General features: G+C 43.8%; 1 protein-coding gene and 1 long non-coding RNA gene across 2 annotated transcripts; one reads left to right on the top strand and one right to left on the bottom strand.

The window, feature by feature from the left end:
• Positions 1-576: 576 nt before the first annotated feature.
• Positions 577-12,857, bottom strand: IL13RA1 (interleukin 13 receptor subunit alpha 1; the record flags this gene model as incomplete). Its single annotated transcript, XM_042825369.1, is given in 11 exon segments — positions 577-1,873; positions 2,130-2,214; positions 2,721-2,817; positions 3,241-3,373; positions 4,739-4,890; positions 5,228-5,412; positions 6,857-6,977; positions 7,880-8,015; positions 9,350-9,507; positions 12,535-12,661; positions 12,663-12,857. Coding segments are annotated over 11 exon segments (1,509 nt in total), but the record flags the coding sequence as incomplete, so codon positions are not given.
• Positions 12,858-17,826, top strand: LOC122163910. Its single transcript, XR_006170072.1, has 2 exons — positions 12,858-13,037; positions 15,440-17,826. It is a non-coding gene; the product is annotated as an uncharacterized LOC122163910 (long non-coding RNA).
• The last annotated feature ends 301 nt before the right edge of the window (positions 17,827-18,127 follow it).

Genomic DNA, 18,127 nt, shown 5'->3' with positions numbered 1-18,127 from the left:
GCAGGAGATGTGGAAGGAACTGCATATCTGAGTGGTTCAGTGGGGACTGGGAAATATTGAGAGGGAGGAAGTCAGTGGGAGGGTGAAGGATGTACATTTATAGCTGTGTTAGTTCTACTACTTGTAGAAGTGTGTGTTCTTAAAAAACAAACAAACAAAAAACCAAACACAACAGTATTTCATCTCAGGATTTTGATAGAACTGAGTTTGAGGGTAGTGCTGAATTTTAAAGCTCCAGTGGTTTCAGAACACGCTCCTAACCAACCTCTGGAGATCTCTTCCCACTCTGCTATGAGGGCTTCAACAACCCACACACCCACACTGTGATGCTGAGGAAGAAGAGGCAAGAAGCCCCTCAGCACAGCCCCTTTCTCCCCACAGCTTTCTGCCTCCAGCACAAACCATGCACTGCTGTCAGCAGCCTTGCAGCACAGCTCACAAACCAAACGCTCGCAACTCAGTGCAGAGAAACGTCACAGTTGTGCCAGAAAACTTCTGCTGGGCTCTGCTGGGTAAAGTAACCTCAAAATAAAACCATGCAAGAAAAAAATTAACAAAATAATTCATTAATTAAAAAAAAAAAAAAAAAAAAAAAAAAGTAAAAAAAAATTTTTCCTTGAAGTCAAATTAGCACCTTTCAAAAAAACTGCAAAGTCCCAAGAGAGGAAACTGGAATCCAAATGTCATCAGCAGATGATCTTCGTGGTCTTTTCTAACCTTAACAATTCTATATCATTACTGAAACAACAAAGTTTGTCCCCAAGAAAGCAGGCCAAGGTTGTCATCATCTCCTTCCCCAAATCCCTCAGCACAGCAGTACAGGCAAATCTTGAAGTCTTCGCATTCACTCAGTTTCTGTGGTCTAGGACTCAAGCATCCTCCCTGGTAATTCTGCTGGATAAACTCCCTATGATTCAGCTCCTGTAGTCACTTGGCCAATATGGCCAGAACAAGATGACAGACTGGTGACAGTCACCAGCCACTGCACAACAGAGGTAAAGATAATGGTTATCACTTAAGAAGTTTCGTTAACACTCAAAGTTCATGAAGGCCTTGTAGCTAAGGCACTTGAAAGGATAAAAAAAGCCAAAGCAAGTCTTCTGTGAACAGTCTGGATACCAGCTGGAAGGTGAGGAGGTGTCTCACACATATCTCAAGAAAAAGCAACTCTCATACTGGGTTTATTCAGCCCACGGCTGAAGCACAGCTTGGGAAGGTCAGTCCATGGATGTTTCCTGCAAACCCCCTGCCCAGGGCACCCAACGGGCCGCTGCTCTGCATCCCATCTATTGGCAGCTCCGTGTGCAGCTCAACAGTGACTCACGTGCTGCAATCAAACCCTGCCTCACCTGCTGAGGAACAAAGCCAAACACTTTGGAGCACATGCTCCAAAACAAACAAAACCTGACAAAAAGCAGCCAACGCTTACAAACTGTGCAGCACAAACACAGGTGCAGGTGACAAGTAACAGGGCAGAGCAGGTCAGAGGCTGAACAAAAAACACTGCAATGCAGTCAGATGAAATTTATGTACATGCTCATCTCAAAGGACCCAAGATGAGTTTTGCTAGCAGAGATGGAAGAATGGCCAACAATGGTGATGCATCTTCTGAGCATCAAAGAAATAAGGCTCAGAAAGGACTCTGGAAGTAGGAGTTGGTGAATGGTCCACAGGCCTTTTCACATCCACCTTGTCACCTGAGTTAAAGGAGCAACTCTGGAAATCTTCACTTATCTTCTATTCTGAAAGCAGTTTATCGGTGCTCTTTTTCAGAATTAGAGGATTCAGGAGTTTCTATTAAAATTAAAGAATGGATTTCTTCTTCCTTGATTAACCTGTCGTAACCACTCATACAGTCCTCCTTTGCATAGCTCTGGAAGAGAAGAGCAATGTTTTTGAGCAGCCTTTTTTTTTTTCATTGTGAGAATTGTTTTTTCAGCCCCCCCAGAAGACAGACCAGTTTCACAACATAAAGCTTTAGGTAACTGCTTCCATACAGCTCTTACCATTGCAATTACTTGGTCTTATGTATATCATGTTGGTTTTGAGATAAATGGTATCAAAAAGAAAAGTGGAAGCTTACAGATTCCGGCTCCATAGATAAGCTCACCAAACAGCTTTGTACCAACCTGGGGATCCTCGTTCTGCTCCCCAAACATGCGCTTCAGGATTTCCCGAGGGTCCGGGATTGGGGGAAGAATTAATATCTTAAGCCTTCAGAAAATGAAGAAGAAAAACTTCAAATGAATTCATTACAGAAGAAAAATCATCATTTCCAAGTCACAATTGGGTGCAGACAAGAAAATGTGTGGAGTCAGCTCTGACACCACCAGTTTGTTTTTAGCTTCTGCGCAACTGCAGTTGGAATTCTTTAATTCCACACTTGTATGTGCACTTCACGTATATTAATTTTGAATTCAGACTTCACTGCTTAAAAAGAGAGGATGTGACACCCGTACAACAAGAATCTAACTGTAAGCAGACATAAGCAATGTTACCAGCAGGAAAACAGAGCACCTATCTGGCCTACTACTCTAATTCCAATGGATGAGGCACAATGGCGTTGCCATTCTTGCTATTTGCTGCATGCTACTGAAAAAGCAACTACTTTTGAAACATATCACATTGTGAGCAATTAACTGGAAGACAGATGTGTTACAACATAAATCGAAGGCCAGTAAGAAGTAATGGACTGTAAATAAAGCAATATAATAATTTACCTTTTAAGGTAAACAAGTAGGATTATTGTGGACACTGTCACTATTAATGGAATGGTGATAATTAAAAGAAAATGGAACGCAGAGTTTGGGTTCTCACCTGGAAAACAAAAATTGTTCAAACTTAGGGATGTTTTGGGAGGCTTTTCAGGAAAAAAAAAATGACAATGAACAAATTAAGTCTAATTAACTCACAGACAATGTTTTTCAAACACGCTAATGCTTTCGTAGGCAAGGACTTGTTTTTCAGAATGTGATACTGTAATGTAGATACAGTTGGCAAGAAAATGAAAAACAGACTCAGGGCTGAAGAAGAGACAGCACTTGAAAGAGGAGACTGCACAGCTAAATGGACGGCAACCCAAAACACAGAAGTGTAAGCAATAATAGAATTCCCTTGATCTCTCTTCATGCAACATCAAATACCTACATAGGAAGATGATCCAGGACACCCATTAACTCATCAAGCAAGGTATGAGATTCCTAACAGATAAATTCAAACTCAGGGAAGAATTGCTCTCACCGATGCTCCTTTCTTCGCTCCAATCACTGTAGAATTTGCTGCTGTAGCATTCAACCTTGGGCTGTGCTCTCACTTGGAAGGTATACTTGCTATTAGGGTCAACACTAGGAATCGATGTAGAATTAAATTTAACCTAGCATAAAAGGAAAAGGTAATTTGCTTTGTATGATTACCAATATAGTTTTTTGGTTAAAAACAAACAACAAAAAAACAACAATGAGCCCCCTTCCCTCTTGCAGTTATTGTAATACTGATGTTTTGATGGAAGATCTTCTCATGAATATTGAGCTTCGCAGAAAAGGACATGATAGCATCTAACCAGCAAAGAGTGCCTAAACAGAGATCCCAAAGCTAAGATTTAAACTGACTCACTGCTGTACCTATCATACAGCATTTGGCAGAAATGATTCAACTAAGACTCAGTGTCTGACAAGGTGCCTTTTGTTCTATTTTTTTTTTCAATATAACATCTATGACTTGCACTGCCTGCCCCACTCTCAGACAGGCCAACAATACTGATTTAATTTAACCATGAAAAACTCTTCTGCGATGTCTCCACAGAGAGCTGGGCTCAAACTTCACATATTTCTGATAGAAGACGCCAGTTCCCTGAGAACTGTTAACGTAATTTGAGTTTGCTAAAGATGCTCTGCTGGACAAGACTGGCACCTTGCTTTTAAATTTATCTTGTTGTTTACCATTCTGATCAGCCAGCACAGTCAGTTCAACTACACAGATTCAGGCATGAGTACATCCAGACACCAAAGTCAACGCTTTTTATACGTACGTATGATCAGTATACTTAACTCATCAGGCAAGGTATGAGATTCCTAACAGATAAATTCAAATCCACACAACTTTTTTTTTCCACACCCACTCTCTGTTGTCACTTTTAATCTCCCACAACTTCCTGTACAAGGTTCTGTCATCTTGTGGGCAATTAATTTTGCTTCACAGTACTTGAGCCATGTCGTCTACGGACAAACAAGTGACGTGGCAGAGAGCAGACCAATAGCAGGCAAGCACAATGCCACCAGACCAAAGTTCCAGATCAAAGAGGAATGCTTAGGCACTATGATATATTTCCTGGTGAGTGTCGTTACTCAGTTGAACAAATAGCTCTTTACCAGAGAGTTGTTACAATTTATTGCTTTGTAATAGACAACAGCATGGATTTGGAAGACTACCGTGGATTATGTTGTATATATATATATTACTACTGGAAAACTACCATGTGGGAGAAAAATCTATCAAATCCACACAATGCTTTCAGCTAGTGCAACCAGCCCATGCACACACAGCGCATAACATTCATTTCTAAACAAAGGATGAGTTACTATGATCATCAACACAAGTTACAGAAGGCACTCCTGCCTACAGCAGTGGGTTGGAACTGGATAATCTTTAAGGTCCTTTCCAACCTAAGCCATTCTGTGATTCTATGCACAGGGAAAACAAAACAAAAAACGACTATTAGATGTAAGCAGTGAAAACTCACTTGAATTGTCTGAGCAGTGGTCAAGTCACCCTTGTGATATCTCACTTCATAACTGAGACAATTTGCTGGAATGGTGCCCGATTCACTCCACTGCAGTTGAATTCCATTGTTAACATATGATAGTTTAGCTATCATTGGTGTGGCAGGTTTTACTGACATACAAAACAGAAATAAATGGAAATAATTAAAGACGATATTGCATTGGTTACAGAGGCGAACAGAAGTCCTACATTGCATAATGTTACACACATACCAGCTTAGCAACAGAAAGAGGAAAAAGCACCAAAAAAAATAAAGAATCAAGACAAAGAATAGAAATGAGTGAAAACTCTCCCTGAGAACCAAACCTTATCTATATAATTTCTAAATCAAAGATCAGTGGAAGAATGGAACAGCTAATCACTCTGTTTCTCAAACACACTGACATACCAGCAAGTTTCTTTTCCTCCACCATTTTTTCCCATCCCCTCTACATGGCATTCAACTCACCAAGGGTGGTAGGATTTTCAGTCACGCATACAGGCATAATATTTTCGGAGTCATCTCTGATCAATATACTGATCAGTGGGTACCTATTGGCAGCCTGAGGGAAGGCAAAACTGAAGGCACATTCAAAGCTTCCTTGGCTCACAGAATAATTTTTGCACTCTTTATGTCTTTCCAAACCATCAAACCTATAGGAAAAATAAAAAAAATAAAATTAACTTCAGAAGAGAAGGAAGCAAGGGGCAAACTTATTTATAAAGCTCCTATAAATCCTGAAGGCAGATCTGAAGTTGTGCTATAGCATATTTTTGTTTAGAATTAATTTTACGTAAAAACCTTCTCACTCCTATCAAGCTTTAGGAAGAATATTATTTTCATAAAGTGTGTCCAGCAGCTGAAAGAGAGACAGGTCACAGTGTTTTTACTGCCAGGCATCAGATTGATGACTGCTTTCAGACTGAGTCCTTGTTTTCTCCACGGGGAAACAATTTCAAGGGAAAAAAAACAGTGAAGAGTTTAGAAAGCAAACAAACCAGGATCACTTGCTGTCAACAGCTGTGCCTGCGCTAGGATGAGGTGACTAATCTCCTTCCACAATGCCTGAGGTATGGCTGTTCTTGCTAAAGATGGATGCATTTCACCTACAGCACGCGTCTGCTTTCCGAAACATACCCAGTACCAGTGAGGCAATGACTGCCTTCTTCCTTGCCTCCCCGGGTTCCACTGAAAACATTCCAGTAACTTTTCCTCCACAGAAAATGAGGGGATTGTTCTCAAACCAGCAACCTGGGCTCTGTTTAGGAGCACAATAGGAATGATGCTTCCCTGTTTCACACTGCCCTACTGAAGGGCTGCCAAAGGCACAACTGACCATCCTATTTTCAGGTTCCCTCTTGATTCTGTTCTTCTTATCTCTAATTTTAGTCTAGGAAAGAAGAGAAGCATTCAGAGCAGAAAGTGCTGTGTAGGTACATCAACCTGCTCTGGTAAGCCTCCATTTCAGCAATGATTGCAGTGCACTGACCCAATTTGTTTATTCTCAGCTAACATTATACCCATGGCATCCCACAAGCCCCATCAGCCAAGTTTCTGACCGCACTGCAACCCTCTGACTTTGAAACAAGAGTCTGTTTATGGCAGTCAGCTGGCAAACGTGGATGATGATAAAAAGATGCTCTTCATTACATGCAGCGTGAATCAGTTATTTATGACATAGAAGATACAAACAGAACTACTAAATGTTAATGCTTCCATACCATTTTCCAATGATTTAAGAGCTGACGTGCACTAGTGAGCAATGCTGACTTAAATTGCCCATGCCTATGGGGCTGCAAGGAGAGGAACCAACATACAGCTCCAGTGCAGCTGTTCTTTTTCCTTGTTTGAATCCACAATTAGAAAAAAAAAAAAAGGGCTTTAGAAGCAGCAAATCCTTCACATAATAAACATAACAATTTCCTGGACTCTGCAGTAGCAACTTCTGCAGCCTCCAGCAGCTGAGCTTTCTGTTGGACAGGACACCCTTGTACACAGAGCTTTCAGGACAACAGGAAATAAAATGCATTAAGTAATCTACAACTACAGATTAGCACTAAAGCAGTTTAGGGTTGGTAATAAAGTGTTAATACAAACCAGTAGAATAAACTGTAATTGGTATCCCTACTTGCATTCTCTCCGGGATGCCACATACAAAGCATGTACTCCAGGTTGTGCCAGACACAGCTCAAGCCAACAGCAGCAGTGCCTGGAACACCTGCAAGGCAAGTTTGAAAGTTTGATTTTACCAAAGTCTTCTCGCTGCTTTCCGAAAGTCAAGCATCCCTTTTTATGTAACTGAAAACGTGCAAAAGGCAAAAGAAGAGTAATGTCCCAACTCGTGTTGCTGCAGCACAGCAAATCATCAGTTCCAGCTGTTCACTGACATCTCGCCAGGACAGCTCCTGAACAGCAGTGACTGTAACAGCCATACTCAAAGTTTCCACCCCACGTGAATTACTACTCAGTTACCTGAGGTGATGAGCCAGGAAAATATTTTGTTCCTACTGAACTACAGATACTTCAGAAAGGAATTAAAGTACACAACCGTCGTAGGCACAGTTTATCATCATTATTATGGACACCTTCCTTAAAAACAGTCAATTATATTTATCTTCTCCGGACAAAAATATTACTTTCTCAGTATTCTGAATGGTTGGAATAGATAATCTTAGTGATCTTTTCCAACCTTAGTTATTCTATGATTATAGACATACCTTTAGTTCCTAACTACGGACAAACACTGGGGTAAGTTGGAATTTCCACTGATACTCCTAGACATCCAATCATAGAAATAAACTTACATGCTAGTGACTGACCAGTAGGTATAAATCAACATAAGTTCCCTCTTATCTCACAACCACAAGATGGCAGGTAGAAGATGAATGATGGTGATCACAACACCTTGGAAGTGCATTTAAATGTGAAGAGCTTGCCCGTGAGACTTCAAGTGTCAGAAGATGCCATTGTGTGCCATTCTGTTAAGCTCTGCCAACTGACCTTCCCTTTACCCACGTATCTCTCAGACATATTTTGCTCTGATGTATTTCTATGGTATTTTGCTCCATCTCCTCACCCAAGAGATGCACGCCAGCCTCAAGCCTTGCTGTTCTGCGTTACCTTTTGGTGGAACAGAGGTCTCCACCCATTGGCTGTGATTGGTGGCATTACTGTTCTTGCACTCACTTCTCACTTTGAAACGCATCTCCTTATTCAAGACTGTGTCAGTCACACGAAAGAGACTCTTTCTCCACTCCTAGGTTTAGATGGGGGAAAAGAAAACCAGAACATTTGGAATATTGCATCCAATACACAGAAATTACTACAGACACACATTTGAGTCCATTAAAAAAAAAAAAAAGCTGAAAGCCCAATGAAAAGCCCAGTGACACGAATATCTGACCGCACATGGAAGAATTGATGTCACTTAGATGTTTGTTTTCCTTATCAGACACGCTCCCAACTCAGCAAGAGAATTCTGTGCGCTCGTTCATGTCTATTGTAATGGGAGCAAGGAAACCCACCACAATGGGGGTAAGGGATCAAAGATTTCGCACAGTGTGGAGGAGAATGATCCTGCAATAAGTCCGCATGGATCTAACAGCTATTTCACTGCTGCTGACCTTATTTGTTAGACCCTCCCACAAACCATTCCACTTGCAATCCAAGCAGGCTTCCAGTTAGTTACTGAAACTATTAAGGAAGTAAATATCCTTCTGCTGAGTTAGCAAGTTCAACTGACTCACAGAAAGGTCTGACAGCGATCATTAGAGGAGAGGCTGTCAAAAATGACATACAACCCTTTTAGCAGTGTCCAGTCATCCTATCAGCTCATCTGTTTGTGAAACCACAAATCCCAGCACATCCTGGGGCTCTCAGACAGAACACAGCAGTCACAGTGCAAAGGCCATTAGGAACACAAACAACAGCTCAACAACAAAGGATTACTTCAGCAGGCATCCTTAGGGGCGTTCCATTGATTTTAACCATGCCCAGCACTGCTGGCCCCATGGTCAGTGTGTACTTCAAGCTTCAAACTCAGACCGTTTGAAACTACTGACGGATGGAAAATTATCTCGCTAACTCTCCTACAGCCCCCTCAGTGTCACAGAAACGCTTCTTGTCATTGTGATCAAAGAGTTCTCAATCTATAGTGAGACACACCGAGAATCACACCTGGGATGCAGAACACCCAACACAGAAAGAAAAGCAGGAGAGCCAAATGAACCCATTTTCGAAAGAAAAAGATTTCTTCCATGCTGTCTTCATAACACAAAGCCCACGAGCAATTGGAAGCACAGTGCTGGGGCAGGGCAGGCACGCACACTCCCACATTATTACTGCAATACTCCTGTGTTATCGGGAGTAGTTCCATTATCAGAGAGTGACAGGTTTTTTTCTCCATATTCCACGTGTTGGAGTGACTCGTTTTTGAGGTTTTGATCCCACGACAAGAATCAGAAGTTGTAATACAACTGCACTTCTTAATATGTCTACAGATATAATAATATAACACACACAGATCTAGCTTTATCACAATAATATATTCACCAGAATATACTGCTGAGCAGCAGGACAAGAGGAACTCACGTTTTTGTGCTGAGACACCTCATCGATCAGGATGTCACTGGAATATTCCAGGTCACAGCTACTGCTGATGTTCTCCGGGGGATTCCACGTCCAGTTCAAGGTGCAGATTTGGATAAATGAATAGTTGAGGTTGGATGGAGGGGGAAGAACTTTTTCTCCTAAAAGGAAGAAGTTATTGCTATAGCAACTCCATTGCTCCACATTTCACCATTGATAATGACAGATTTTTAGCTCTTCATCAGAACATAAAGAGCATTCTTTCATGTTTGCTATCAGAAAAGCTACTGTCCACCACAACGCCTCCACCATTCCCATTAACAAGGTCCACTGATTATCACTATAAGAAACACGGAATATATTTTAAAGTGATTTCAAGGAAATCACAGCATAGAGCATCTGTGGCAAAGAAACCAATGTTTATAGGGAAAGATGAATCTCAGTGCCCGAGTTTCCCATTTCTTGTTGTGAGTTCGCATCACGAATGCCAAATCTTCTGCAAATGTATGTAGAGCCTATGAAGCCGTTGATATTTTACCCTACCCACAATTCAGCCATCAGTACAGGTTCAAAAAGAACACTTCAAAAAGAGAAAAGCCATCACCACTCGTAAGTGACAGCAGTAGGCTAGAGCCACAGTTCAGCCCAATCTAATCAAAACCAAGAGTGTTACTCAAACAAACAGACAAACAAGCCCACAAGGCTTCTTCAATTACTCACATTTAACACCATGCTCTCACACGGTGAGCCAACTTAGCACAGAAAAACAGTAATTCACCACGGCTGTGCTTCAGTGGTAAATGTTTTTGCCTCCTCCAAAGCATGACGGAGCAGAGGAAAGCAGAGGAAAGTGACTCAGAGGTGCTGGGATAAACCCATGTGTGCCTCCAACCTTCCAGACCTGGGCACTGAGTCACTGCCTTCTAACAGCTCATCACGGCTCGAAGGTCAGATGGAGAAGGAAACAAGACAGAAAGTAAAAAACTGTCAGGAAAAACTAAAGCGTGGTGCACTCTAGAAAAAGTCAGCCACTGGTAACTCCCTAAGAAACCCTCAGCGTGCTACTAAAAGATATTTAATAAGAGGCCAAACGAGATGGCTTCTCAACTGCATTTAGGTCTCACTGCTACCTGCTGGCTGTGGAAGGGGTATCCCTGCTGTGCAGCAGCTCCACAAACACTTGAAACTGATACCAACCGGCGCTACGTGTCCCAGAACCCCCTCCAACATCTGGGGCAACGTGTGTGACAAGGGAAAACAGTGACATAGATAGGAGATCTCCCATCCAGTTCAGCATGCAACCGCACTTGCTTCTGCGAGCAGAAGGAAGGGGATGGAAGAAAAGGCAAAAAAAGGTTCCTTCAGCAAGAATTCTGCTGCAAGCGTCTCTCATACCATTATCTTAAATGTCCTGAGAGCCATTTCTACTGAAGCTCCAAGAAAATTCATCCAGCAGCTGCGGGGCTCTCTGAATTTGCACAGCCAAGGAACAGGCAGCAGCAGAGCTCAGATGTTACCATCTGTGTCACAATTTACATTCATAACAAAAATGAGAAGCGTCACCAGGATTTGCTGCCTTAGCCCAAACACTCCTGGCTTTTCTGAGCAGACAAAGCTTGCGGAATTATTATTGTTATTTTTAACAGCTGGTCTCGGAAGCAAAGAACACGCAGTAATTCTGAATCACCAAGCTTACAAAATTGTCTCCTTCTAGAACACCAAGCCAGAACACCATCCCCATCACCTGTCCCACTGCAGAACACATTTCCCTATTGCCTCTTCCACAGCAAAGCCCCTCATAACAGCAGCAGGGCCTGAGCCTGTCAGCTCCAAGTGCTGCTTCATGGAGGTCCTTCAGATAGCACAAAGGAAACAAAATGTGCCACCAAATATTTATTCAGCGCTCTGAGCGATGTCTTCTCCTGATCTTTCTTTGAAATCACCCACAAAAGCCACAAATCATTAAAAAAGTGAGTTTTCTCAGTGGTCACCATTTAAAAGGTCTGGCAAGAATTTTCTGCCTGCCCACAGTGAGAACTGGGAACACTCAAGGTTTGTAAATACATGAATTGCATTCGTGTAAGAAACTTAAATCCAAAAAGCCTCGAGCTGAAGCCGAAGCTTAAGAATTGTGTGGGTTCATCCAGCTGAAAATTTGCTTTTATTTGTGCATCCAGTCCAACATGCACACGTATATTTACATACAATATAGACACAATCTAATACTTCGTTATTCAAATCTCACTGGCACAGCAATTTGGCAGGACACCTCAACAGCCAAATACAAAACATGAAAGATACGACAGTTTGGAAGGTTGGAAGTGGGTGATTCTTAAGGTCCCTTCCAACACAAACCATTCCAAAGCTTTAATATTGCTCTTGAAAAGAAAAGAAAAGGAAAACCAAAACCAAACAGCGCAGTGATAGCTTCCAAGAAAGCACAGCAGTAATGCAAACAGCAGAGCTGAAACAATACTGCACATAAACAGCACCAAAACCCCACGAAACCTTTTAAAAACCATCAGGTGGAAACATCAACGAACGTTCTGTATGAATTACTGTAAAAATGTCGTAAAAAAAGAACAAAACAAACAAACAAAGCCCTTTCTCCTTGTCCTTTATTTTCTTAAGACGCACTTCGTGGTTATAAAGCAGCAATTCCCAAACGCTTGAGGCCGTACGGACGCATCAAAGCGAGCCATAGGGCTTCATCCCCTGCATCTGGACACCCCCCGCTTCTCATCAGCCCCCCACGCACCCGCTCCGCTTTCCTGCTCGCCCTTCCGAAGGAATTCGGGGTGCGGAGGGGCGGCTCGGAGCACCGCTGCTGCCCAGCGCACACCGCAATGCCCGCACAGCTTCGGCTCGGGTTTCTTAAAGCAGCGACAGCCCCAGGAACCGCCGAGCTTAAAAGATACCTGCGATCTGCCCTGCAGGGAAAGAGATGCAGAACTCCGAGCATCTCCCTAAGTAAGAGGCGCAGCGCAGTGCGGGTGCCGATCCCTCTGAAGCTCACGCTTCGGCGATGCAGCCACGAAACGAAAGCTTTTGATTTCGGTAGACGATGTCAACCAGCCCCCTAGCCCCCCGTCGGTCCGTCCGCCCGCAGTCTCTCGCCGATGACCGCTCCCCGCCGGCACCGAACCCGGCTCTTTCTGCCCTCCTCCCCCCGGCCCGGCCCAGCTCACCTGCAACCACCGCCGCCGCCACCGCAAAACACGCGGCGAGGAACAGCAACCGACACCGCAGCGGAGCTCCGAACGAACCCCGGCTCTCCATCGCTCCACCGCTCCCCCCGTCCGACAGCGACCGACCGCACGCTCGCACTTCCCGTCGCGGGGGCCGGGCCAGACGGGAAGAGCCGCGCCGCGGCCCGCCCAGGTAACCCGAGCCGAGGGGGAGCGGCCTCGGAGGGCGGCTTCGGCCAACCCGCGCCCACCTGGGCGGCCCCTCGCCGTGCCCGCTGCCCGTCGGTGCCGCTTCGTGCAGCGCCCGCGTCGCGGAGCCGAATGGGCGCCCAGCGCGTCTGTGGTGCCCCCCAGGGGCTCCTCCCCCAGGCACCAGCGCGGCCGTAAGCTCGGAAAGATCGCGTCTGGGGGAGTAAAAGTGATTTTTCACACCTCGGCTCCGACCGCTATTGAAACGTGTCCGAGATGCTAACGTCTTCTCGCGAAGAAATTGAACGTGTTAAGTGAGTCCCCGGTAGCTCTCGTGATGTTACGCTCAGTTCATCAGTTCCCCCTACAGCAGAACTCGTCGCTTCCAAATCCCTCCTGCAATTTTGTGCCATCGCTGTAGCTGCCATCTGAACTAAAAACGTGCCTTGTTCCTTTTCCTACCCACCATGCCAGCTCTTCCTTATGCAAACTTTCCCAAACTTCCTCCGCTTCAGCAGTTTCGCAATCAAGATTAAGGTTGCTTTTTGCTCTCTTTTATTGGTGTGACGTGGCTGCAGTTTTCCCAGATTTCCACATTAGTGGAAATACCCCACGAGTGATCTTTTAATACATCCCAGGATAAGAGAACATTCTGGACAAGGCATTTTCCTCTGACCCCTGCTGTTCTGGTTAGCATTCCTGCTACTGGTTATCAACAGAGAACAGATAGAAAACTGCACGGAACAGAGAGGAAATGTTGGCTAAATTTCAAGGCAAACCGAAACTGATTAGTGAGGATTGCTTGTTCCCACTCATCTGAACTGTTCAGTATTTCCTCAGCAATTCAAGGAGTTTTGCAAGAGTTCATCTGCTTTTCAGAGCTCGACTTAGAAAAAGGAAAGAGGATCTTTTTACGATAGGGAGAGGAATGTCCTGGGCCAGTGCTGTAATTTTTCTTTTCTGCCTGTTTGTTTGGATATTCCTGGAAAAACAGGAGGGTTTAGCAAGTTTCCTAGCTGCTGCTAGAAAACATCCATGGACTCCAGTTATAAACAAATGAAAATCACTACTTCACATTGCAGGACACGACGATACTCTCAGGCTGTAGAACTGCATGTAGCTGATGTGGACTATGGTTGCTGCAGATGATCTTTGCACGGCATGACCAGGCAGACCCAGTGACCTCTATCTTGCTTTCAGTTTCCTTCTCAATGTTTTCTTTCCTTCCCCCTTTCTATTTTGTCCACTCTATCTCCTGGGACGTGGCACCAGGCGCACAGCCGGGGCTCAGCTCAGCCTGTTGGCTGCCTGCCTGTAGTCGGAGGCAGAAGCAATGTTTCTCCCTGCCCCTGCTCTCATGCTATCAGTTTTCCTGTCCACATCTCAATGCAAATGGAGCTCCTGCCGAATGCTTTGATCCTCACCACCTCCCCCGTTTCCCAATCCCAGTGAGTCCTGTCCTGCATCTTGCTGTTGCAAGCCCTGTGCTTCCTGATGTTCTGAGCTAATGAATCTGCACTGCAGTGCCTGGATCTCATGCTCACACACCTGATGTGTTTCTGAAAGGCTCTGTTAAATACCTGGCACATGGCATCACGTCTGGTTACATCGGAATAAGATCACACTGCTGAGCTGCCCTTGGCTGCGTGCTCCTGCCATGTCCAGCCATGCAGTCGTAGGGCTGCGCTGTGACGTTGGTGACACGTTCCAAAAAACAACAGTAATGCTTTGTTTTCCCTCCTCCAAATCAGGTTAAAAGATGGATGAGATGCATGGCGTGGTGTGGCTGCATGGTGACTGGGTGCAAGAAGAGGCAGCAGTGATGTGCAGTGTGGGGCAGGGGGAGACTGTCCTTTCTGAGAGCAGAGATCTTCAGTTGCCCCACATCAATCACAAAGTTCTTTCCTCGTCGTTTATGATCTTGCAGCAGCTTTTGTGGGTACTTCAGATCTCAGCTGACATCATTACAGGCTCTTCAAAAGACAGATGGGGTCAATTCAAAGAAGAGTCAGCTTGATTACAGTACAGTTGGATCAGAAACACAAACATCCAAAAACATTGCTGAAAAAACCCTCTCTGACTCAGCGAGCCTCTCCCTTTTTGACCTCGGTGTTCTTCAGGCCAGGCAAAGAGTTTTAGAGTATATGTGCTCCTAACAGCCTCATAACTCAGCACGCTGCCTGCGAGCTGCTACCAGCACCTCTGAAATCCAGAAATGATGTGGCATAAAATTTAAATCGTTCTGAGAGCCCTTTTGGGTAGATGTGGAACCAAGCGTGCTTGTGTAAAAAAATGGTATCCCTCCCCAAAACATGGTACTATGAATGCATGCATCAGTTCAAGGTCTGTTTAATTCACCCATGTATTTGGCAAGGGAGCGACTCCTTCACCTCCCATTGCTCCCAGACAGGTGGGAACAAATCTGATTCTGCAGCACGACTTGCAAGAATCCTGTGCAGGAGAGCAGAAGCAGCAGTAGAAATGAGGTGATAGCAGTGCTATTACTGACTTCCGTTGCATCACACTATAGCTGCTACAAATGCCTGGGTTGGAATATTTATTATGTACTGGCAACTCAATCTCCCCATCAGCTGAGTTAATGGGAGCAGAGTGACTGGAGATGTTCCCAAAGAGCAAAAGTCTGGGTTTGAGAACTGGAACTACACAGCACAGCAAAACCCTGATCATGAACTTACTGAACATTTTTCTTTTTTAGGAAAACAGGCAGATTTGCCTCCAGATTTCCTCACTGAAGAATCACACTTCTGGGATCTTCAGAGAAAGGCACGTGACATTTGTGCTCCTGTGCTACTTCTGAGTCAACCTCTTCCACTTCCCAATGAATAATTCAGTGCTAATCCTAAGATTTGGTGTGCTTACGCATCTGAAGGTTCTTTTTTTAAACCTGGAGACAGTGCATGCAATGGCACATCTGAGTGATTTTGGTCCCCAGCATCTTACTGTGGTGTTGGCTTCAGCTCTTCATTCTGTTATTCAGAGAAGGAAAAAAAAAAAAAAAAAAAAGAAACCTAAGCAAAGTACATTGTTTGCAACACCTATTTTTCCATTTTGTAGTCTCTGAGTATGCACTGGAAGAAACTCTCCCTTCTTTGGGCTGAATGGAATTACTGATTCTCCAAGAACAAGACAAGGATACAAAGAGCAGTGTAGGAACACCTCAGGATTCTCTGGAGTTGCTTTGTGTATTACTCAGTGCCAAAGTTACAGTGGACACAGCAGAGGTGAATGGGAGGTGCTGCTCTGTGATCCCAGAAGTTAAGCAGGGCTGTACAACGCACATCCACCCAGCACACACCATAGAAGCACTTCTGCTATGACTTGCTAGTAGCAGGTGTCAACCACGTACAAAGAGAGTAAATTACATCCAGAATAACTGAAATTCTGACAGCCACGATTTCCCATTTATTACCCCATCTCATGGAAAGTTCTGCTTTTGGAAGAAAATCAGAACATTAACAAGTGTGCAGAAATACATCCTCAGCTGCAGGAAATTCCAGGTCCCAGGCTTTTTTATTTTGAAAGAAACATTGGAATGATGTCTTCAAATACCACTTTCTGATCTGTGTGCAGGAGAAAAGCCGCATGCCAGAGGCAGCAGTAAATACTGAGGCTTTGCCAGCTCCGTATCACGCAGGTGAACAAATCTCTAAAGCATGTTCTTGTGTACAGAGTGCTGGCAGACCCTGGGTGGCTCTACATGCCCTGATCTGTTTGGCTCTAACACACAACGATCCAAAAAAGTCCCGATGCTGAGAATGGTGCTCCTAATCCTCGCCGCCAGGCACCTTACCCACTGCTTCTCCCTTTGTGCAACCAGCAGAGCGTTTGCAAAATGACCGACGCGTCTGTTGTGGAGACTTGACAGGTTAGACAGCAATTGTGCAGCAACAGTAATTAGAGGCCTACTTGTAAAATACGTACGTGCAGCTATAAGGATGTTAGAAGGAATGTCTGTGAATTAAGCTATCGTGACCAGAAATAAGGAAAAACAATGCAGGGCTGATTTCACTGGTAACAATTACCTATGAAAAGGATAGGAAGGGAAAATGGGAGCACATTCCGGGCAGAGTTGCCCGAAGATAGGAGTAATGACGGATGCAGCACTCTGCAGTCTACTGATCATTCCCTATTGTTCTCAGATTGGTACAAACACAAAGCAAGGCCAAGCTGGTTTGTCATCAGTGTCATTATATCCTGTGTCAAAAAGGCACCTTTTCCATTGAGATTCTTCTGTTCTGCATCCAGTTGGATTATTTAGCTGCAAGAACAGGGGACAAATCCTTAAGGTATGAGCGTTTTTCTTATTCATTTATATATGCTAATTGAATTAAATACATTTTTTTAGCTGATTTACTGCGACGACTTTCTTTCTATATTGACATTAAATTGAAATGACAACTCCAAGACCAACAACAGAATTAGAAGTGAAGACAAAAATTCAACTTGGAACATTAGAGACATCCAGAGACATGAACAAGAATTTTGCTGGATTTCCAGCAGAAATAAGGAATATCAAGGGAAAATTCATCCATACACGTTATTGTGGAACATCCAAGACATCCAGAGACATGAACAAGGATTTCACTGCAATTCCAGGAGCACAATTTGATTTTCTGTCATATTTAAGAGGCATAGCTCAAGAGTTTTAGTATGTCCACATCCCATCATTGCTTGGCATGTTCAAAATAGGCCTTCAGTACCAGTATTTGGAATGCTACTAGCTCCAAAAAAAAAACCCCTTTTAACGTATTCACTATTAAAACTGCTTCATCACCTTTTAGAAAGGAAAACTCTCGCTCTCTGCCCTTGTATGTCCTTTGCTGAAAGATTCAAATCAATAAGGTAGGAAACCATACTTACATGTCCTAATCTCTCTTCCTCTTTCTTGCAAGCTAAATGCAGAGCCTGTTTGGCATGAGAGCACACACAAGCAGGAATGCGGGCTGGTGGTGACGTTTCCAGATCTGTGTGTTGCTTGCAACAGCTCACGGGTGGATTTCTGGATCGCAGCGTTTGTTTCTCAAAAGACAATTTCAGATATTTAGAATCACACTCAATAAACATTTGGAATGTGGTACGTTTACTACCTGAAGATAATTTTTCTTACAGAAATGAGAAGTCTAACATTCTATCAGCCCTATAGCCAAGCTAAATACCTAGGCTGGAGTCTTCTTATAATGGCATTTTATTACATCTCATTAGAAACCCCAAGCCTTTCCATATGAACTACTGGAATCATATTTACAACTGATGGGATTTTGAAAAACACAGACTTTAAAAATGTTGTCGGATAAAAGAATTCCTGATATGTTTTCTCCTTCCGTAAGGAGACAGAGCCAATGTATCAAAGCTATAGGGAGGGGAAAAAGGAGAAGAAGAATGA

Source organism: Centrocercus urophasianus, unplaced genomic scaffold (assembly GCF_019232065.1).
Source record: "Centrocercus urophasianus isolate 14NV4802_14NV808 unplaced genomic scaffold, USGS_Curo_1.0 seq_24, whole genome shotgun sequence".
Lineage (NCBI taxonomy): Eukaryota > Metazoa > Chordata > Aves > Galliformes > Phasianidae > Centrocercus > Centrocercus urophasianus.
Note: the sequence above shows the minus strand (reverse complement) of the source record. Positions and strands in the feature narration are given on the sequence as shown.